Source organism: Elephantulus edwardii, unplaced genomic scaffold, assembly GCF_000299155.1.
Source record: "Elephantulus edwardii isolate Elephantulus edwardi_28Jun2011 unplaced genomic scaffold, EleEdw1.0 scaffold00017, whole genome shotgun sequence".
NCBI classification, from domain to species: Eukaryota; Metazoa; Chordata; class Mammalia; order Macroscelidea; family Macroscelididae; genus Elephantulus; species Elephantulus edwardii.
In genome coordinates this window covers 27,929,237-27,952,863 of record NW_006399767.1, presented here as the reverse complement: position 1 = coordinate 27,952,863, position 23,627 = coordinate 27,929,237, and the positions used below count along the sequence as shown (strand labels likewise).

Genomic DNA, 23,627 nt, shown 5'->3' with positions numbered 1-23,627 from the left:
ATCTCGACCCATAGCTGCTCAGAATTCACTCCCTAGCCCACCAAGCTGCCCTACTGCACATACTCCCTTGAAATTATCATTTCACTACAGGCCCATCAGCATTCCTGGGCTCAGTTTGGTACCCCATCTGAGTGGTAAGCTCCTGAAAGTAGAGATGATGCCTTTTCTCACAGCCCTGGACAAGGTGGGCTGGTCTAAACCTCATCCCCAGTTTGCTGGGTTCTGACCTGCTCCCTTAGTCTCTCCGGTCCCACCCTCTTTAGTGGGGCCTTGAAGGCTGACCTTGGGCCCCTTTGCTCCAGGATAGGGAGAGCCTCCCCTGTCATCTTCCAACTGCTGTGGGGAGCAGAGAGGGCAGCACTCCTTTGGAAAGAAGGTGACTCACACCTTGGAATCCAAAGACCTCCCACACAAAGTGCATTCACCTTCCCAGTCAAGGGGCTCTACGATGTGACAAAGGCCTGGGCTCAGCAGTAAACCTTTGAAAGGGTTCAGACCATGCTGTGGGCCTCAGAAGAGACCTCTACCACCTCAAGACAGGAGTGGGCATGAGAGTGAGCAAAGTAACCAAGCTGAGGGAGGGGTGGGATGTATGCTGCACTCCATCTTCTCTCTCTCTCTCTGTCTCTCTCTCTCACACACACACACACACACCCCATTAGCTTTGCCCAGCTGAAATTAAAGTGACTAGAGGAGTCTATTCTGGTGGTAGACTGAGGGGTCGAATGAGTGATTTTCTCATCAAGTTTTTTATATGAGTATCTACAGACCACATACGGAGCTCTGGTGGTCTAGTGGTAAGGAGTTCTGCTGCCAATCCAAAGGCACACGGTTCAAATCTACCAGCTGCTCTGCAGGACAGACATTCTCCTCCTGTGCAGTTTACTGCCTCTGAAAACTCATGGGCGGGTCAGCTGAGTTGGTTCTAACTCAACGGCATGTAACAATACTAAGAGAGGTGAGGATGAGTTTTTTAGGGGTACTAGCATCTAGCAAGGGAGCTATGGTAGCTTAGCAGGAAAGAGGTGCACCCTGCCAATTCAAAACTGAATCTACCAGCTGCTCCACAGGAGAAAGATGGGCAGTCTTCTCCCATGAGATTTACTGCCTCAAAAACCCACTAGAAGGCCAGCTAGGAGTTGGTTTCAATTCAATAGAATAGAATAAGCATCTAGCAAGGTCTAATGCTCCCAGTCTCTCTTCTATGCTTCTCTACACACTCACACACCCAGTCCCTCCCGTCTCTCACTGTGCCTACATCCCTGTCAGCCAGCTCAGAGCTGGGAGGTGCCAGGCCTACGGGTGGGGTGGAGGCAGCCTGGGCTCCAGCTGCTGTGGCCTCAATGCGTGTGTCTCAGGCTCTGTAATTTCCTTCCCAGCAGAGCCCAGCCCCTCATAGCTCCCCACCTCTCAACCTGCCAAGAATTCCACTCCATGAGCACAAGCTGGTGAGCACACACTGGCACACCAGTGCCAGCCTGGAATGAGGCTCCTCACCATGTGGGTGTGATGTGATTCACATCAATTTCAGCTAGACAGACATCCAGACACTCACACAGACAGGTGTGCACACGGAGGCACCAAGAGCAAAGATAGACAGACATACACATTTGGGCCAAAGTGACCACATGTCCCTGCTTCTATACTGCTGCAGATGTGGGGACCCAATGACAGCCAACGATGCACAGGGACATATACAGCACGCACTGGACAGACAATTCTGAGCACTTGGGACCCAGAGACAAGATAAGCAGTGGAGGAAGGCAGTGGATGCTGGCAGTCCTGGGAGGCCAATTTCCTCCTGGCTAGAAGGAGCTGGGAGGGGGTTGTCCCAAGTATGAGGGAAGTGAGGGGAACTTCCCTTCCCAGTGCTACAGGGCAGGGACAGTCTCTCTTCTTTACTTCTGGGACCACGAGGTGCTGATTGAAATCTGCAATGTCCCAGTCTCTTACTTGAATTTTCCCTCCACTCCACTCATCCCCACTCCATGAGGCAGCCCCCACCAGTCCCAGCCTTGCATCTCCACCTCCCAGTCCCTCCTGTCTTATGCTGAGCCCGTGGTTCCACTGCCGGGCACCCTCAGTGGACATGAAGCCAGGGTGCAAAACCATGTGTTTATTTTTATTAGAAATGTTCTTGGTATAAAAACAATCATGCGCTACACATTGTCATCAATAACCATCACCAGACACCCAGGCACTGAACCCCGTGTCGCTGGCAGGAGGGGCAGGCGGGCAGGACACACGGCAGACGGCGGGGGCAGGCGGGCAGGCTGCAGGCCACAGGGACACACACAGAGGCCACCAGGAGGACGCAGCACTTGGCAACACACTTGAAATTTTTGTTTTTGTTTTGGCTTTTTTGTGTTTTGATTTTTTTCTTTTTTTTTTTTTTTTTTTTTGCAACATGTATGCTTTGGTGACTGTGACAAGGAAGGTAGACGTAAGTGAAAGCCAGGAGCAGGGCTGAGGAGAGGTGGAAAGAAAAATACAGGCGAAGAGAGATACAGGTGGGGCAGAAGAGAAACACAGAGGAACTGGGGACAGAGCGTGGATAAGGAGGCAGGGATAAGATACAGAAAGAAAAGAGAAGGTACAGAAAAAGCAAAGAACACAGACAGACAAAGATACGGGGGGGGGGGGGTAAAGTGACAAATAAATAAGAGGAAATCTAGGCAGAGAGCGACAGAAAGAATCACCCATGAACTGACAGAGGACAGCGGAAAACCACACTGGGCCCACATACCTGAGCCCCTGTGGTGTGAGGTCAGAGGGCAATGGTCCCAGACCAGGTTCTTGAGACCTGAGTTGTCCTTGCCCCTCAATCTCCTCCAGCCACCCACCCAGCTTGCCCAGGTCACCCAGCATTGACCGCCAGGGGCTCTGCTGTCCTCAGCACCAAGCCATGTCCGTGGGCACCCACGGGGAGGCAGGACATCGGCGGGGCCCGCAGGCGGGGGCCAGGCCTAACGCACCATCCACAAGGGTCCCGGGTCCTCCCGCTGCGCGGCTCCAGCGGCCTCACTAGATTGCATGGTTGGTGTAGGTGACGTAGGTCTGTTTGGTGGCCAGCCCTGGAAAGACAGGGAGGAGGGGTCACTGGGGGCGGCTTTTCCACAGCCCTCTTCCACCAACGCACCGCTCTCCGAAGGCACTTCCTGTGGCTCCCTAGACCCACCTACAGCACCCAGCAGACTTCCTACCACCTCCTTCTACCAGAGGATTCAAACTGCTGACAGATCACAACCCTTAGTTCACTCCGCCTTCCCATCCCCAATTCCACTCCCCTATGGCAACCTATGGGAGCTCTGGTGGTATAGTGGTAAGAAGCTGCACTGCAATCCTGAAGGCAGACAGTTCGAATCCACAAGCTGATGAGAGAAAGATGGGCAATCTCTTCCCATGTGATTAACTGCCTCTGAAAACCCAAAGGAAGGTCAGCTATGGGTTAGCCGACTTGCCAGTACACAATAACAGCAATATGGCAACTTAAGGGAGCTCTAGTGGTCTAGTGGTAAGGAGTGGTGCTGCCAATCCAAAGGCACACAGTTCAAATCTACCAGCTGCTCTGTGGGAGAAAAATGGGCAATCTCCTTCTGTGTGATTTACTGCCTCTGAAAACTTACTGGATAGTCAGCTATGAGTTGGTTCCCACTCCCTGGTACATGACAACAACATAGCTACCTAATTCCATAATACTTGAAAATATGACATATTATAGAACCTTAAAATATCATCAAAGGGAAGGTTTTTTAAAACATATTTTTTTGAACGAAAACACTGAGATTATACCTTTAAAACATTCTATATAATATATTTGACAATACACATATCTATTTGGGAGGGATGTTGGTCTAGGAGGTAAAGGGGAAGGGGTGCGTGTGGAATGGGGACAGAGGAAATAAGTAAGACAAGCAAGATAGGGCCTTGCCAGAACAAGGAATGGTTCTGGTTATAAACTGAGGAATAAACTCTCTCCTAACACCCAAGGCACATGACTCCTCCTGCACCCCCAAAGCCCTCTGAGTATCCCCTTCCCTGGGGTTTCTATCTGGCCTTAGCCTTGAGCCTCCCTTAACTGCAGTTTCCCTCTGGCCCTCACAGCTGGCACTGGGGCCCCATGTCCAAGTATTTCCTATTTCCTGGTCACACTTCCTCTGATAGTTCCACAACTGCTGCTGCTGTTAACTTTTATAGGCAACATGAGTGTCCACCCATTCAGCCAACCCCTGCCAAGTTTAGACTTCATAACAGCTCAGAAAGGAGGACAAATCTTATCTGACAAGCCCCTGGGTGGTGTAAGTGATTAATGCACTTTGGTTTTGTTGTTAATCAAAAACTAGAGTTTCAAGTCCACTTAGAGGTACCCTGGAAGAAAGAGCCCTGGCATTTCACTTTCTAAAAAACCAGCCAATGGAAACCCTTTGAAGCAGTTAAAGCCTAACACACTAGAGGTCACCCTGAGTGGGATCAACTTCACTGCAACTGATAGTGGTGCTATCCCACTTAACAGATAAGGAATAGACTAGACGGATCAGAACCAAATGGTCTAGCCCCCAACCTCTTCCATATGAGATTGTTAACAGTTACAGCTTGCTCAGCTCCATAATGAACAATCTTGACACCAGCAGTTAAGAAATCAAAGGACAAATTGCATTAGGTAAATCTGCTTTCAGGGAACTTTCCAGAGTGTTGACAAGCAATAATATCAGTCTAGAGACCAAGGTGTGCCTGATCCAATCCATGGTCTTTGCAATTACTTGTTATGCATCAGAGAGCTGGATAATGACTAAGGATGACAGAAGTGATGTCTTTGAGGTGTGATGTTGAAGAAAAGTCTTGAACATACCATGGACCTCCAAGAAAACAAACAGGTCTGCCTTGGAGAGAGTGAAACCAAGTTTCTCCGTGGAGGTTAGGATTTTGAATCTCTGCCTTACTTAATTTGGGCATGTGGCCAGGAAAGACCAATCCTTGGAGAAGAACATCATGTTCGAAAGGGGTGGAGGGACAGCGCAGGAGAAGACGACCCTGGATGAGATGGATTGATACAAGGGGGTAGGTGTGTCAGTCAGTGAGACTGGCTCAGGACAGGGCAGGCTTCAGAGCTGCTGCACATAGGGTTGCTATAAGTTGCAGGCGACTCAACAGCACAAAACAACAATAGTACTTAGGGTCTTCTTGGGAAGTGGAGATGGAGGAGATGGAGAACGTTAGTTGACTTGGAGGCTAGTCTGCTGGTATGGAGAGAGGAAGGTGGAAAGGAGAAAATCATGATGCTATATAGATCCACTGTCTAATTCTATCAGCTCTGAGGTGGTGGACTGTAAGTCCTCCAATTCTCTCTCCAGGTTTTGCTGGGCATGTTGTTGTTGTTGATTGGCGTTGAGTCAAGCACGACTCAGCGACCCTACGAACAAAAGGCTTGAAGCCCCTCTACAACTATCGACATTTATCAAAGTTCATAGAGTTTCCAGAGGCATGTTATTTATAGGACTACCAAGTAAAGGATTACATTTCCCAGATTCCTTTGAAGCTAACTGGGAGCCCATGTAACTGTGTTTTTACTAATGAAATATGAGTGAAGATTATGGGCAGGGTTGTGAGATTTTTTTGTTTTTGCTCCCCCCACCCCCCGTTCTTCCTCCTTTTTCCCACAGGCAGATTAGACATGGCAATCAGTCAGTCTCAACCATCAGCACCAGCATGACTCTTTGGGAGCTGATGGAGCAAAAAGATGGAAGGAACCTGGGTCTCTATCTTCTATCTATCCTGTATGTACTTTTAAATCAACAGAGAATGAGACACCTGTCATATCTGAGGCATTTTATTCTGGAACCTCTTTGATCACAGCGTGTAACTTGAAGTATACTAATATAAACCAGTTTGCTACGTGCAGCTATCAGAGGATCATGTTGGGGGGAGGGGGCAAACTTGTAATCAAGAGGCCACTGAGGAGGCATGAGAGTCAGAGCTCACCCTAGCTTAAGGAAGAAAGAAGCATGGAATGGGCAGCCTTATGTGGCAGTGAGCTCCCTGGCAGTAGAAATATTCAAGCGGGGGCAGGGCAGTGGCAGGGAATGTTCAAGCTTCAAGTTCTATCTGGATAGATCTTAATGGAATAATGTGCCCATGGCATTGAAGAAATAGGAACATAGTACAAAAGTTTACAATTCACAAAGTATCCCCAAGTTCATGACCATTCTCCCTTCAGGAGGCTGGATAACCAAAGGAGATACATGGGGCAGGTCAGTTTGGGTATGGCAGTATCCAGGAGGTCACCTGGGTGCTAAGCCACACGCAGAGAAAGGAACTGGGTGGCTGGAATCTGGGACACCCAGGGGTGGTAGAAGGTTCTGGAAGGGAGATGAGAGGATAAACAGCACCCTGGAGACTTGAGCCTGGATTCTAGCTGCAACAAGGTCTCAAATACCTCCCATAGCAGGTTCTTCTCTTCCCTTCTGGGACTCAGTTTCCTTGTCTGTTTTGTGAGAGAGGTAGCACTTCTCCCCTGGACTTCTCAGGAACAAATCACCCACCCTCTACCCCTGCCATCAGGAAAAGAGCCAGTTAGTGGCACTGAAAATCTCTCGTCCACAGGCAAGGCTGGTGAGAACCAATTCCCCAGAGCTCTGTCCTCCCCTGGGTGAACTGATAAAATTGAGTTTCCAAACCTGTAAAACCCATCAGTGGCTCCTGGCTCAGAGGTGAAAGAAAACCTCAGCAGCAGCAGCAGCAACAGCAAAATCTCCACCAACGACAAGCAAATGAGAGCCTGAGGCCTGTCTCCAGGGCCAGCCAGGCTACAGAAAACAGAGCTGTTGCTTCAAGAAAACTCAATTCATGGGCTCCAGCACAAAGCAGGAGGCTTTCAACCCTCAACCACCAGCAAGGGCTCCCAGAGTCCTTCAACAGAGGCTCAGACTCACTATCTGGAAAATGGGAACAATGAGTCTGTCCAGAGCCCTAGATGCCTCAACTCCTTCATCTGTGAAACTGGTTCCTAGGCAAGGGCTCAATGAGAATACATTTTAAATCATGCAAAAATACTGGGCAAAGGGGCAGATCTAAAAGAACCACAACCATGCAACAGGATAGTGACAATGACACTCCAGGAACATCCTCAGTACACCTGAGAGGACAGGGCATGAGGGGAGGGAACCCTGAACGCACCCACCCCCACTCCTGCCATGGCTGAGGACTGGAATGACAAGCCTTTGCTGCTGGTTTTCAGTCACCGCTGTCTCAGATAACAATTAGCTGGGCAGCGGCAGGCACGAGCTGACAGCCTCCATTTGTCGCCTCAGTGTCTCCGAGCCCAATCTGCCTGCAATCGGGCCCCTGAATTATTTATTCTGTTGTTTGTTTAAAGATACGTGGCCTGCCGGTGACAGAGTGAAAAATGTCCCTACTCCACAGGAGTGACACCTCCCCACTCCTCCCGCGCACACCCTCTCAGCTTGGCTGTCCCAGAATTAATCACCCGTGTCCCACCCCGGTGGCTGCATGGTCCCGGCTGTCACTGAGCTGAGAGACAGTGGGGACAGGGGCACTGGCCTTCGGCCTTTGCTGGAGGAGGGGTGTTGCTCATCTTTCCGTGCAGGGAGCAGGGACTGGGAATTTAGGTCTCCCCTCTCCACACCCCACATTCCTCTTTGACTGGGGGCATGGTGCTGGAATTGTCCCCTATCCCAGGTGACTGCCTCAGGCAGAGGCAGAGATGGCAAATGTCAATACGATGTCATCAGCGTTCTCTGTGGAAATCACTGCCTCTGTAATCCCCTCTGGCATGTCTCAAAACCATGAGGGTCATCCTTTGGGGTCAAGGTTAGCTCCAGCTAGACGCCTGTGGTGGGGGTGGGGGCTCTAATGCACTTGAGCAGAGCTGTGTGACAGGCTTTGAAGGAATGGGCACAGGAAGGAGGGGGGGGTCTCCCTGGGAAGGAGAACAGGGCAGAGGATCAGGAAGGGAGACAGTGTTCAGGATGGAAGTGTTAGGGGCTTCTTTGGGATTTGTGGGTACCTGTGTGAGGACACATGCACTGTGGGACACTCAAAGTGGAGGGCTTGGACCCCTCCCCCCCCCAGGCTGTAGGGGGAAGCCAGCACTCTGGAAGCAGCAGCAGGGGAGAAAAGGCACATGTTGGGCCAGGGAGGGAGTGGGGAAGAGGATGGGCACATGCTCAGACACCAGAAGTGTGGCTCAGAGGCAGCAGTGCAAGAATCCCAAATATGTTGCTTGCAACAGAGGCTCAGGACCCCAGAGACAGAGAGACTATATTAAAGACACTGTACTAAGGTGCATAGGCTATCTGGCTACCACCATGCTGTGTGGTCAGGAGAATGACTCACCCTCTCTGAGTCTCAGCTTGGAATCAAAAGCCCTGCTCTCCCCAGGCTTTATATACCTGCTGTGCAGACGACTCAACAGGAGTGAGGGCTCTGAGAAGAGCCCTGTTTGGATGTGGGAAGGGATGCCCCTCCTGTTCACAGTTAACATCCCCACTACGGGAAGGGAGGTACTTCACCTGAGTCTCAGATGAGGACCCCGTAAGAGATGACTGTCCCCTGCCTTCAGCCAAAATATATGGGGTGAGAAGGTCTTTGGTTTCTCCTGATTTCTTGGAAGAAGGCAGCAGGGTCTCCTTTAGAGCCTTTGCTCTGGGCTTTCCTGTAGTCTAGCCTGGGTCTCTCCTGCTGCTGTAAAATATGTTCATATCTGCCCATCAACAAACGAATGGATAGAGAAACTCTGGTATATTCACACAATGGAATACTAAGCGGCATTGAAAAACAAGAAACTCATGAAATATTACTTAAAATGCGTGACCCTGGAGGACATTATGTGAAATATCTCAGTCACAAAAGGACAAATATTGCATAGGGCCACTGTTATAACAGGACTGACATTGGGGTTAAGGGAAGGCAGAGATGGAGGGAAGGAATGATATATACTTCATTGAAACAGATGAGGGAGAAAACTGTCCAAAAGGGATATGTGATTGGGTATTATTGTCATGACAAGAGTCCAGAATGAAGGCTGCACAGTGGAGTGGACTTGGGGGGAGGGACTGAATAACAATGAAAGAGTTTTTCTTTTACTTTTCAAGGAGAAGAGTGAATTGGGGGGAAAGGGGTGGTCAGAGAGAAAAGTCCAACAATGAATGACTAGAAACCCTAAGTCTCTATAAACTTTCATTAAAATGAATAAAAAATATGTTCATATCTGTCCTTTCTCCCACATGGAGGGAGGAAGCAGAGTGCTGACAAGCAGGTCTAAAAGCCTGGGTAGCGTGTGGGGTGGGGGAGAGTCCCTCCCCACTCCTGCCTACAGCTCTCCAGCACACTCAGAGAGGGCAAAGGGCAGAAGGAGTTGTCTTTTAAGCCATTTGAGTCATTTACAGTGTCCAGAGAAGAAGCCAAAGCCTGGAGTAGGGCTAGGGAGGCCACAGCAACACCTCCTGGGTCTAGAGCTTCCTTCCTTGACTCGGAGCAGCAGCAAGTGAGGCCCGTGGAGGCCCTCCCCATAGGTTACAGTCCTGAGTCCTGAGCCCTCTGAGGACCTGAAGGCGGTGAAGCTACCACAGTAGAGGTCAGGTCCTGGTCCTGCCGCCTGCTGGCCATGTAACCTGGGAGCCTCTGTGAGTCTTTGCTCTCTCTATATATTACTCATGATTAAAAAAAATCATCTTTCAAGGGGAGATAAAATTAGAATGTAGTAGGTCTGGCACACACTAAGGGTTCAAGAAATGTAACTTCCATTACTTGTCCTTTGAGTATATAGGTACAGTGATGGGGTGGGGCAGGGGATGGGAGTCGGAGAAACTTGTCCCTGATACAGCCCCTCACCCATCTTGGTCTGGCCAGGCCACTTCCTGGGTTTCCATTTCTCAGGGTCCTGCTAAGTGGCAACTGGACAAAGTCAGGCTAGGGGGTTAGGGATCTTCTAGTACCAGGGCCTTCCCTTCCGATGAACAGGGAGCCCCTCCAGACAACTTTTTCTTCCCAGGGGGATTTAAAAGAGGCAGACAGAAATGTGGACCCAAAGCTGGAGCTGACTCATAACAACCCTACAGGACGGAGTAGAATTGCCCCATAGGATCGCTGAGGCTATAAATCTTTATGGAGACAGACTGTCACATCTTTATCCCATGAGTAGTTACAGGTTTGAACCACCAACCTTTGGGCTAGCAGGAGAATGCTTAAGCACTATACCACCAGGGCTGCTTGTAGACCCTATATGGACAAATTCCAGAGTCTCCTATCACCTGCATGAACCAGCACCCTCAAAGCTTCACCTCACATGAGACAGAGAGCCCTGAAGTGTGTGGCAAGGGAGAGATGGAAAGGGTTCCCTGGGGTTCCCTCAAGGCTACCAGAGCCTGGCACCTCAGGGTTATTCCTGAATTCTCTGACCCTCAGGCATGGCTTAGGTTTCTGTCCGTGTCTTCCTCCCCTCCCGCCTCTTCTCTCCCGCACTGCCCCATCCAACCGCAGAAGCTTGGCCCAGCTCACCTCCACATTCAGCATGCAAGGGGCGGGGCCGGGGCGGGGCCAGGAGCTCACCTGGGGCCTCGAGGTTCTCGCACAGCTCGGACTTGGCCTCGCCATTGGGCCGGAAGCTGCCCTTCTGCGTGAACTTGTTGGACATGGTGGCGGCGGTGACGACGGCTTTGAGGCTGCGCTTGCGCTTGGGCACGTTCTGCTCCGGGTGGAAGAGGATGATGTAGACCTTGGGCATGTAGAGCATCCCCAGGGACACCGAGGCGCTCAGACTCACCGACACCGTCAGCGTGGTCGTCTGGATGTACAGCTGGGGGCGGGCCGGGGGCAGCGTCAGGGAGGGCTCAGCCCTGGCCTCTCGGGCCCTGACCCAGCCCAGCGCTATAACCCAGGGTGGACGCAGGGTGGACAGACCCCTGGGACACCACGCTGTGCTCTCGGCTTGCTTCAACCAGAAGGGAACGTGGTGTTAGGGGAATGGGCTGGAACCTTATATCAGAATTCCTCTGTGCAAATCCTGGCTCCAATTACTCCTTTGAACTAATGTGTCCTTGTGCCTTGATTTCCTCATGTAATATGGGCATAATAATTACGGAACAGGGCTAGTGAGAGGATTTACACACTTTTCACACATGCTTAACCGTTTAACATGTGAGAAAAGTATGTAAAATGCAATGCCTGACCATGGTAAATGCCATGTGTGTATTTGCAATTGTCATATGCTTTTCAGGAGAGACAGACCAGAGCAGAGGCCCTCAGGGGACCACAATTCTCTCAAGAATTGCACAAGGCTGGACATGAGATAAACACTGACTGCATCACCCGCAGTGTCTCCCAGTGGTTGTGCTATGCAGCCCTGTGGACCCCGCCCTCATGCTCAGTGCTGCCCCCCCAAATGCTATCAGGGCTGAGCAGGCCGGTGGCATGGGAGCCACTGCGCCCAGCGAGATCCACAGTGGCAGCACAGTCAAAGCTCATTTCACGCTCGCTCGCCAGTACTAACGGTGACAGATGTTTAGCAAAATGAAAACCCATTAATCTGGGTGTCGGATAATCCATTCTTCAATAGTGGGGACTTCTAGGCAGCGCCCAACAAACAATCTCCACCACCTCCGTCTGGGATTCCCTCCCTGCCTCCTCCCTCTGCCCAGGTCCTCTCAAGGTTGAACGGCCCCTCTGGCCCTCCCTGGGCCAGGATGATATCAGGGGGGACCCAGGCTGTACCCCCTAGGACTGAATACTGAGAGAAAGGAAATGTTCTGTCCCCAACCTCGTCTCCTGTTTCTGAACCTGCTCCTAACCCCTGGAGTCTGGCTAATATGCCACATCCTCCAGGAAGCCTTCTCTTACTCCTGGTCTCTCGGACCCTCAACAGCACCCTTCATCCTGCACCTCAGACCAACACAGGTATGGACTCACTCCTGGAAGTGACAGGGACCCTGGCTTCCCTGGTAGCTCCCTGAAGCAGGGCCAAGCCTTCACATTTTTCTTTCTCCCCATATCCTGTCCACTCCATAAGCATTTCATGACCCCTCTTCCCAGGTTTCCTGCCTTTGGGAGAGAGGCTGGGAAAAGAAAGGCAGAGGCAGATTGGAGGCTGTGTGACCCTGATGAAGTGCTGCCTCCTCTCTGGGCCTCAGTTTCCTCATCAGCCCCGGTTTCACCCAAACCACAGTGCTATCCCACTGACAGACTGTGAATCCTCATGGATTAGTGGTCGCAAATGGGAAGAGGACATGGGGTCACAGCCAGACCATCCCAAGCCAAAAGGCCAAGCTTCTCAAAGCCCCACATCCAGGTTGTGGTGGCCCAGACAACCAGGTTCCATGGAGGGTTAGGGGGAGGCTGAAAGTACAATGAGGTTGTTTCAGTTGCCATCTTCCAGGAAGATGTCACAACCTCAGAGGAAATAAGCCTATTCCCCAGGGAGCACACACCACTTGAGACAGAACTTCCCCAGAACTCACACACAGCCACATTCTCACCCAGGGGTGTAGAAGCGCTCCCCAGAATCTGGACAACAGGAAGGAACATGAAAAGGCAGTTTGAGAGTGGTGTCCCCTCTCCTATTCCACAGGAGGGGCTGCCTCGCCACTCAGACTGGAAGCCCCTGAGAATAGGCTATATTTCCAGGTCAGATGCCTATCTAAACCCTTTCCCCACCCTAGCCTGGTTAGTAAACAATGCAACTGGGTGTTTGTGGGGTTGTTAGAACTGAGGGTTAGAGGTCTCCCCTCTCTGGAAGTTACCAGTTCTGCATGGGAGCTGGGTACTTGGGTTCCAGATCCCACTCTGCACTGACCCACTAGGGGATGATGGTTGGGTCCCCCTCTCCAGGCTGCAGGGATCCGCCATTCACACAGACAGGGGCAACTGCTAGCGTGCACAGTCAGAGCAGCTGCACCCGTGCTGAAAAATGTCCCCCACTTGGTTTAATGTTCTTCTGTCACCATTTTGAAATTCTCAGTAACTGTGGACCAAGAGGCCTCACATTTTCAGCCTGCTCTGGGCCCTGCAAATTATGTAACTGACCCTGAACACAGAGCACACACACAGTCCTGGGTGCTCTGTCCTATTTTGTTTTCCAACCCAGGAGCCCTTTCTGCAAACAGAAATCAAAGGAAGAGTGTAAACAGATCAAACTTGAGCAAAGCCACTCTGGGGAACTCTATCTGCTGAGGCCTCTCCCTCCTAGCCCTGTCAACTTTTCCAGTCATTCTGGAACATTTGAGGAGCACAGCCACTCAGGCTCAGGGTCGCCTTTCTGTGGAAGGCAGAGCAAAAGCAAGGAATCACATCTGTGAATGACACCCATATGCTCTTTGGCCATGAGTGCCAGCCAACTCCTTGGAAGTTAAGATTTTTGAGGGGTGGCCAACTTGTGCCAGAAATAGAGTTTCCCCATCTGCAGTTCCTGTCTTCTTGCTCCAGGGTCTAATATTCCCACCCTACCACAGACGCCTGCCTCAGGTCAGAACATTGCTTCCCAAGTACCTGTGTACACCATCACCAAAAGGGGTTACTTGTTAGTCCTTATTAGAAAACAGCAGGTCCTCCAGAAACAGCAGGCACCCATGAAGGGGTGGCACCCGGACTCTAATAAGGGACTTAGAGAAAGGCAGACGGAGAGAGCGCCTTTGGGATGTGATTTCACCTTCTCTCCCATTCACACATTACCCAGCTCAGTGAGACCCAAACTTCTACCTTTTACCCTCTTCAGTCAAGCTCTTGTTATACACCCCCTGTATTTACAGAGAATCTTCATTAAGGATTCTCATTAATTATAAGATCCCCTGAAGGTAGGAAGTTGTCAGAGCTGGTTATGATGGAGGAGGATGGATGTCACCTTGGGGTGGAACAAAGACCACTGAAAACAGCAGCTAGAGACATGGACAGTGGACACAGGGTAGAAGGGCCCTGAAAGGGCCTGGTTAAGGGGCATTGCCCACTCTGCCTTGTGTTTCTGCCCAGACCAACCTGGGATCTTTAGACTCTGTACAGACCAGACAATGGATTTCTCCGAAGTCTGGCTGGCCTCCAGGCCCTAGCTGCCCGAGCCTGGGTGAACAGTAACCCCACACAGTGGAGAAACTGCTCTGATGGCTCAGAGCAATGCCAAATGGCTGCGATGTTAAGCCCTGGAAATCCGGGCTAATGCTAAGAAATCCGTCCACATGCTCAGCAGAGCGGCACAGACAGCTTCACTCTGCAACAGCATCTGAACCTCGAGGGACGTGCTCAGCTAAGCACGGACACGTGCAGGCACACACCTGTCTGCACACTCCTCTGAGCATGCATGCACATCTGCTCACACACACCTCTATGCACAAGCTCTAACACATACATACATGCATACACACACACACACACACACACACCCGAGTTCACAGCTGCACACTTCTTCCTGGCTTTTATGTACCTGGGCTCATATACACACACCCTGTCATGCACCTGTGCACAAGTTTGTACACTCACATACATCTGTGCACAGACCACGTGCACACATATACCTGTACAAACAAGCCTATCTGTGCATACATCTGTCCACATGCACAGTCCTGAGCATACACACTCACACGTCTGTACGTGCATACGTCTTGACACATAGCAGGAATGCTCACAGTCCCACCCCACTCCTTCTGCACCTCCACAGCAACCAGGCCTGCAGCTTTTCCTGGGACTGTCTGTACTCAATATCACAGCACAGATACAACCCCAGAGCTGGTCTGGCCTCTAAGAGGCCTGCTTGCCTGGACCAGAAGGAATGTCAGGACTCATCTGTCCACTCTGTTCTCATACAGTCAGAGACGTTGGCCTAGAGGCCAGCAATGTGTCCTGCATCATGTGGTCAACCCAGGGCACAGTGTAGTAGGTCCTTCAAGCCATGTGGGTGAAACCAGCCTGCTCTGTGACCCCGGGCCAATCCCTACTCCTCTCTCAGAGGAGGTCATCTCAGAGGCTTATTCGTGGGGCTGAGGAGAGCCTCCTAAAAATGAAGAAATCAGAGGCAGTGGTCATCTGGAAAGAAAGGGGGATTGGGCCCCACCACCTGGAGGTGTAAGACTTTAATACTCAGGTCTGATAAGGACCCTGCTGGGGATCAGAGTTCTGTCAGACAGTGAAGAGAATTATGGAAAGGTGCACTCCCAGTCAACTCTTACACCCTGGGGAAGGGTCTCCTGGCATTGCTGAGGGTAATCTCACAAACTACCAGCTCCTTAGTGGTCTCCTCTGCTGGTTTTATGGGCCCTACAGGCACTAATGAGTATCGAGGTCCTACCAGGACCTGCCCTCGGCAGGGAGAGCTCCCTGAAGGCCACTCACAGGGGGAGCTGAGCGCAGGGAACAGCTGCTTCGGCTCAAATGTCCAGAGTGGTCTTACCTTCCTGGATCCAGTTCTAGTCTCAAACTTCAAACTCTTCATTGCTAACCCCTAAGTCTGCTGCTCGGAGCTCCCCAGTCCACAGAGCCACCAATGGTCAAAATTAGCTTGCCAACTACCAGCTGTGTAACCTTGACCAGGTCGATGTCATCTTTTATAAATGAGGATAGCAATGATGTCTACCAGGCTGCAGTGAGACATGGCTATCACTAGGTAAAGCATCTGTCATGTGATGAGCACCTCATCTGGGAAGTCAAACCCTCCTCAGAGCTTACACTCAGGTGCCTCTCTCAATACCATCCATACGCTAACCACTCCCACAATTACACCTCCAGTGCAGGCTTCACCTCACAACTCCAGATTCAACCAAGTTTCAGTTGTGGTCTTGACGGTGTCCCTTGGATATGCAATGACATCTCACATGCTCACCTTACGCTCCATTAAGGCTCCTTTCATTGTCTTCCCATCCTAAGATCCTAAGAGATGGAAACCCCTTCTTTCTGATTCTCCGACCACAAACCATGATGTTATCCTTGACTCCTCTTTGTCTCCCACCTCACATTCATCAGAAATCCTGACAGTTGCTGCCCACTGTCCACTGTCAACACCATGGTCCAGGCTGTCATCACATTTTGTCCAAGTTATTATATTAAAACATCTGCTCCTGCACTTGCCCTCCTTAATGTATCACCCAGTGGTCAGAAGGATCTTTTTAAACCTAGCTCAGGCCACGTCTCTCATCTGTTCAGAAACCCACAGTAGTTCCCTCTCGCTCACAGTAGAAGCCGGCATCCTTCCCACAGCCTCCTCAGTCCCATCCCACTGCCTGGTTATGTCTTTGACCCTATCCTTACCACCCTTCTCTGGCTTTGTCAGCTCCCACCTCTCCAATCGACTCACAGGGTATAAAGTGTTGTTATATCTATTACATTGTCTGGCTGTCACATCACCCTATAAGAGATGCAGGGAAAAGATCATGGCCACAAGTTATTGAAAAAAACCGAAGCCAGAAGTCCAGGAGGCTTGCCCCAGGTCTCTCAACTAGACATGAAACTTGGCCAAGCACACTCCTTCCCATTGTGATTCCCTGTTTCTGGACGCTGGCTTTCAGTGACCATCCCCCTCGATCCTTTAAAATAAAGGCCTCTGAGTTTCCTGGTACTGCTGGTGCTGGGATGCAGGCAGAGTCTGGAAGAGTCTAGGGTTTTCTCGGAGCCTCAGGACACGCCAGCAGAACGGCCTGACACAGCCAGGCCTCCAGCTGAAAGAGGAAAGGGCCCTGATGGCACTGCCAGGCCCCAGGCTTCCATAATTGGGAGCAGACTGGGGTTAGGGCAAGGGGGTCCCCAGAGAGTGGGGTGAACAGAGGAGGGAAGAGAAAGGGGTGGGCAGAATGGAGGATGGGGCTAAGGAAGAAGACAGGTAAGGGGAAGTATAATCTATAAAAGAAAGAATAAAAACAGGTGCAGCGTCCCAGGGGAATGGACAGGGGGAGAGGAAGGAGAGAAGAACAGGAGAAAAATGGGATGGGAGGGGAGGAAAGAGAAATGGGGGGAGTAGAAAGAGGGAAGGAGAAAGATTAGGAGGGAAGAAGTGAGATGGAAGAAGAGAGGTGGGAGGGAGAGGCATTTGTGGAGCAGGAGGAAAGGCTGTTCCCGGGTGGCAGGAGGCCGCACTCTTGCTCTGCTGCCCTTCATGCCATTCACATCCTCACCCAGCACCCACCAGGCCCCAGCCCGAGCCTCACCTTGTCAGCAGACTGTGAGGTGCCGAAGAAGATGGGGATGAAGGCCAGCCAGACGATGCAGGTGGTGTACATGGTGAAGCCGATGGGCTTGGCCTCGTTGAACGTCTCGGGCACGCCCCGCGTCTTGATGGCATACACGGTGCACGTGACCATGAGCAGCATGCTGTAGCCCAGCAGGCAGATGAGCGACAGGTCCGAGATGTCGCACTTGAGCACGCCCCGGGCAAAGCGGGGGTCGAGCGTCCGCTGGTCCTGGAAGTCCACCACCGAGTGGGAGGGGTCCACCACAAACCACACGCAGATGCCCAGCAGCTGCAGGGAGATGAGGCTGAAGGTGATGGCCAGCTGGGAGGCGGGGCTGATGAAGCGCGGCGCGCTCACCGACCGCTTGCCCTGCTCGAAGATGCGGTAGATGCGGTTGGTCTTGGTGAGCAGGGCAGCGTAGCTGATGCTCATGCCCAGCCCCAGGAAGATGCGGCGCAGCGAGCAGGTGCCCAGGTCGGGCTCGGCAATCATGAGGAAGGTGGTGGCATAGCACAGGAAGATGCCCGCCAGCAGCACGTAGCTCAGCTCCCGGCCTGAGGCCTTGACGATAGGAGTGTCGTTGTAGCGCACGAAGGTGACTACCACAAAGAGCGTGGCGGCGATGCCCATCACGGCCAAGAAGAGAGGCAGCACGGCCCAGGGCGAGCCCCACTCGAGCTTGATGATGGGGATGGGCCGGCAGCCCGTGCGGTTCTCTGTGGGCCGCATGTCATAGGGGCACGTCTTGCAGGTGTAGCGGTCCACCTGATACTGGTACCCCGTGCAGGGCTCACAGTGCCAGCAGCAGGGCATGCCCTTCACTGTCTTCTTCCGCTCACCCGGCTGGCAGGGAAGGCTGCAGATGGAGCGGGGCAGCTGTTGTCCACTCACCGGCCAGTGCATCCGCTCTATCTGGCAACGACAGCACCGTGGAGCCAGCCTCAGGACATGTCACCTGGGGTCCCGAAGCCTCCCACTGCGTGGCATTGGAAAGCCCTATACCTGAATCACCCAGTTACCGAAACCAAACTCAATGCTGTTGATGCAGTTCCAACTTACTCACAAGGACCCTGTGCTCGGTTTCCAAGGCTATAAATCTTTACAGATTACCCATCTTTACAGGAGATTACCCATCTTTACAGGACATTACCCATCTTTCTAGGGAGCTCTGGTGGCCTCATGGGAAGGAGCTGCACTGCAATCCCAAAGGGACATGGTTCGAGTCCAGCAGCTGCTCTGTGAGAGGATGGGCAATCTCTTCCTGTGTGATTAACTGCCTCTGAAGCCTACTGGAGGGTCAGCTATGGGACCATTCTGACTTGATGGTTCACAACAACAACAACAATAATAACAACCACCCATCTTTCCGCCTCAGAGCTACTGGCAAATTCAAACTGCTGAATTTTTACTTAGCAGTCCCATATGTTAAATGAATAAAAATCAAGCTGGAACCCATCAAACTGTGCTAGATCTAAACAAGTTCCCTCACCTCATTCCGACACAGCTGACCAAGCCCAAGCCAACTCAACACTCTGAAAGGATGGATGGAGAAGCCGAGCCCCAAAGAGCACCAGTGGCCAAGCAGGATGAGCTTCAGAAGTCCTGCCTCCCAGCCACTTGGGGTATCCTACTCAGGAAGGTCCCCAGGCTGGGAGCATCAGCATCCCACACTTGATAGAAATCTCAGCCCGACCTCAGACCAGCAGACTCAAAATCTTGAGTTTTCACAAGACACCTCCCTTCCAGGTGACTTGTGAGCATGTTGAAAATGGAGATGGGTTGTTGTTCCACACAGCTTGGCCCATGGTGCCCTTTCCGTCTGGGCCCATGATGCACCCTCCCTGCCCTCCCCATGAGGAGTTGGGTTGAGTGGAGTATAATGAAGTCAGAGGATGTCTAATTGTAAACTATTTGGTGTCAGTCACATTGATTTTCAACTCACAGTAACCCCATGCACTGTGCAGAAGACAACTGTACCCTTAGGGTTTCCTAGATTTTAACCTCTGCAGAGTAGATGGCCAGGTATTTCTCCCACAGAGCTGCTGGTGGGTTCGAACCACCAACCTTCCAGTTAGCAGCTATGCCCTTAACTGTTGTCACCCAAACTCTTAAGGAGTGCCAAGGGATTGGTATTTCCGTGCATCTTGTTTCAAATTAGTGCTAGTCACAGCTACGTGTCTCTGAAGACACGATTACTGCAAGCAAAGGAGCCACAGGAGTGCCGTAACGCCTTTCGGAATGTGTTCCAGTATTCTGGAAAGCACACGAAAGGCCCAAAAAAGCTGAAGCACCAGGCAAAGGGAGTGTGGCTGTTCTCAGGAGGCTTATTTTAAAAAGTCAGCTCTGAACACGGGGAAGAGTTTGTTCGTGGAAATCAGCTAGTTGACCAGCCTGGTGCTGTACTTGTGTGTCTGTGGGTCTCTCACTCCTGCAGAAAATATAACCAGTTGGTTCAGGACATGGGGAGGTTTTTCAGAACTGAGAGAAAAAGAGGGATGTGGAAGGAAATCCAAAGATGGCCTCAAGGTGCAGTGGGAAGAAAATCTCAAGGAAGAAGGATGTCTTGTGGCTCTAGGCTCAAGGCTGTATGTTTCCCTAAATGCCTTAGGGTACATGAATGTCCAGTGCAGCCATCCTCCAGGCCAGGGAAATCCTGTGTGCTGGAGCTGCAGGGAGTGTTTTCCCTAGGGCACACAGGGCCATATGGGTGGGGAGATAATTTCCATATGGAACTTATGATTCCAATGGAAAGTGAAGTGCGCACAGTCAGTATGATCAACTACTAACCAAAAGCGTGGAGTTCAAGTCCACCCAGAGGCTCAAACCCACTCAGAAGAAAGAGCCGGAAATTGACTTCCAAAACTGAGCCATTGGAAACCCTGTGGAACCAAGTTGTACCCTGGCACACACGGAGTCCCCATGAATCAGAACCTGTTTAATAACAGCTTTGGTTTTTCAAACTGATTTCTGGTAGAAGGAAAAATGCATAAATGAAGTTCTTCTTATCAGAGCGGATCACAGTCCCACTGTTACCTGACTGTGGGCCCTTCTGCAAAGGTCTTGATGCCTTTGAGCCTTTGTTTCCCTATCCGATACAATGGCAGTGGACATGGAGCCACAGAATCCTTTGTTCCTGAGGGTGACTTCCATTTAGAAGTCATGGGATATTGTTATAGAAATTATCCATCGATCAGCAATGGCCTGTGGATTCAAACTTCACTAAGAATCCTCTGGGCACTCTCCCAGACTTGCACATGAGCAGGGTGGAGAAACACCTCAGTTGAGAGCAACCAAGGCTACTCATTACTGACTAATGCGGTCTTCATGGGTACTTCATAGAACACAACCACTTCAAATAATGAAATCTGACTGCATTTCACTAGGACGTCAGCTCCACGATGGCAAGGGTTTTGGCCTTGATTTCCCGACTTACTGCTGAGTTAGCAGCCACTAGAGCAGGGCTGGCATGTGATAGGGACCCAGGAAGTATCTGTGGAATCTATGGAGGGATGACTGTGCCCATGAAGCAAGGTGAGGGCACTGACGATGAGGGGGCCCTCACTTTCAGATCTGGCAGGAAGACTGTGTCCAGGCTGGTGAGGTCTTTTCCTCAGACCCCAGAGCCTTGCCTGCTCCACGCCTCTCACAGCACAGCACAGCACAGCACAGCCCAGACTGAGCTGTTCAAGGAGAAAGTGAGGACGGTGTGACAAGTAAGAGCCAGCCCCTTCCTACATCTCCCCACCATCTCAGCCCCACCTGCACCTTAGAGAGGAGGGGGTAACAGAGGACAGGGGACATCGTGATCTGGCCAGGGTGGAGCAAGGGGTCATGGAGATGGTTAACTGGGTAAAGGAGCCTTGGTTATTACAGAGGAGACTCTCGGACTGACTCCATACATATATACTCTATCTGCCTTCAGTTACCACAGATATATAAAGGGCAGAATAACATCGACCTCACATGTCTGTCATCTTGCAATAAGGTGGCATGCTTAGAACAGGGGCGGGTACACAGAAGGTGCCAAAACTGACCACACCACCACCGCCACTGTGCCCAGGCCTGCATGTTCCTGATAACATCCCATTTTACCAAGTGCTCCCATCTGCCTGTCCTGCCTGCCATCCCTCTTTTCTGGGTGATATTACAGGAATGGGGCCAGCTCTGGCCCTGCCACACTGAGTGACCTTAAGGAAAACTCTCTGCCTCTCCAGGGCTTAGTTTCTTAAGACACTTCTTTTGGCTCAGAAGATCATCGGGCCTAAATGAGATCATGGGCGGCAAGTGCTTTGAAGGGCTTGAGAGGCTCCTTGCTGGAAAAGACAATTACACGGGGAGATAGCTAAGCCACGACACAATCTCCCAGGATCACGGGAGATTGGATTGGGGTATTCCAAGTTCTCCTGAGCCTCATGGTCTACGCTGTCACATGGTACCCAGCCCCTCACCCTTGTGAGGTAGGGGCCAAGTTCACAGGGCATTTCCTCGGGGAATGAACACAGGCCCCTTCTCTCCAAAAACACTGCTCTTCATCACAGCCTAGGACACTGGGAGCCAGAGAGGAAAGCCATCACATCCCTGGGACATTCCATGGGCCAGAAAGGGTGTCTAGAGGGATCTGGAAGCTCCCCTTACAACAGGCAGGGAGATTGTCATCATCTGCATGGTTTGAGGCAGGAGGGGAGTAACTGGAAGAGTTTCCAGCCTACTAGCCAAGACCAGAAATCCCACCATTTGGCCTGTGCCATGTTTCTGCAAGACTTTGTCTTCTGTCCAAATGAAATCTGCTCCCTTCTCACCATACTAACAACCACCAAGCCTTCCGCCCATTTTACTCCTGCATGAATTCATCTCCCCCCGAAAGTGGGCAGGAGCATAAAAGCGAAGCCCAAGGCTGAGAAGAGGGTCCCTAGGTGGCAGCAGAAGCCCAGCCTGCCCTGTTCTTCCCTTTTGAGGTGGAAAGGCCATTGGAATGGAAACCCCAGCTCACAGCCAGAGTAGGGGTGTCAGACACTGCCTCCCCAGGTCCCTCCTCCAGGACTTCACAGGTCCTGGGTGACTCTCCCTGTCCCCTAGGTCTTCCCTCCCCTCTGCCAGGCACTTACTCTGAGGTGCAGGTGGTCAGTCCAGGAGCCGATGACCTTGTACTCAGCAGAGCCGTTGCGCAGCTGGTACTGGTAGATGTCATAGCGCCCGGGTGCATCTCCATTCTCATTGAAGGTCACTGGGTTCCCTGCAATGCCTATAAAGGGCACCACCCTTGATGTCTTGCCTGAGGATTCCCAGCCTCCCCACCACCTTGCACAGAGATTATTTCTGGGGAGGCCTCTCCAGGAAACTTCCTGGGAGTTTCTACCCTTTGGGAACATCTGAGGAGACCTGCCAGCCCTCATCCAACCCCTGGAGGCCCCCCTCCCTGACTGCTGCTTGGTCCAGGACACCAGGGGGAGGGCAGGGTCAGCACCTGAGAAGTTGACGTTTCGGATGTATCTGAGCAGCTGGGTGCCATCCACAGGGTCCATTCTCGAGCAGAGCCCCACCCGGCCAGGGCACAGGTCCCGGTGCATGGCGTGCAGTGCGTGGCCCATGGCATATACAGCATCAATCACAAACTGCACCTTCCCCTCCTGCTCGTACGCTGAGTCCTGCCCAATGCGCTCTCGGTCTGCAGTGAAATCAGGGTGGGGACAACCTGAGGCCAGCTGCTCCTGGGTTCAGCCTACCACCCTCCTAGAGGGTACAATACACCCCATCACCTGTCTGCAGACACCCAAATCTCTTGGCTCCTGTCCAGTGCTTTCTGCATGGAGGCAGCTGGAGAATAGGCCTGAGGGATGAAGGGAGAGTTCCCAGAGCCCAGAAGAGCCAGTGAACCCAAGCAGTGACCCAGGTCATCTGCTATGGCTGAGGCTGCCCTTTGCCTGCCACCAACCTGGCCTGGGGGAGGGAGACTGAAGGAGAGGCTGCCCCCTCCCACAGGCCTCCTGGGCCAGGACCAGTGCTGTGTTTGTCAAGGAGCAGAAAGTGGTGCTGTGAAGCAGTAAACCCTGCCCTCATCCCTGCGAACAGAGGACAATGGGTTCAGAGCTGACGAGAGACTGGTCCCTGGAGGTTCAAAACACAGACAGCCCTGCTCCACAGCTTCCAGTCCCAGCAGACGTGAGAAAGCACCATCACTGCCACTCACTCTCCCCACCCCAGCCCAAGTCTCAGTAATAACCGCTCCCTAGTAGCCAAGGTTAGGGAGCTTTGCACAACTTGGAATCCACGCTGCAAACACCACAGCGGCCCTGGGGAATCCAACCTCCCCAATACGCCCCCTGTCTTCTGTGCCCGCCCCTTGGCCCTGGGCATACCCAGTCTTTCTGCCCTGGGGCCCTGGGCAAGCTTCTGGCTTTCTGTGTCCTCATTTCTAAAAAGGGGATAATAATCCTGCCTCACAGAGCTGTTGTAAGGCTTAAATAAGACAGC

At 51.8% G+C, this 23,627-nt stretch overlaps 1 protein-coding gene across 4 annotated transcripts in view; it reads right to left on the bottom strand.

Annotated features, from left to right (window-relative positions):
- Window positions 1-2,734: 2,734 nt before the first annotated feature.
- The window catches only part of GRM4 (glutamate receptor, metabotropic 4), a 148,785-nt gene continuing 127,892 nt past the window's right edge, over window positions 2,735-23,627 (bottom strand). For 3 of the 4 annotated variants that reach the window (XM_006882075.1, XM_006882077.1, XM_006882078.1), the window contains exons 6-10: window positions 22,621-22,821; window positions 22,262-22,398; window positions 17,133-18,068; window positions 10,567-10,813; window positions 2,735-3,074 (exon numbers count right to left, since the gene is read on the bottom strand). In XM_006882075.1, coding sequence (XP_006882137.1) covers window positions 3,025-3,074; window positions 10,567-10,813; window positions 17,133-18,068; window positions 22,262-22,398; window positions 22,621-22,821 — 1,571 coding nt within the window. In that variant the 3' untranslated portion in view covers window positions 2,735-3,024. The remainder of the gene's footprint in view (window positions 3,075-10,566; window positions 10,814-17,132; window positions 18,069-22,261; window positions 22,399-22,620; window positions 22,822-23,627) is intronic. The other variant, XM_006882076.1, reaches the window with a different exon arrangement.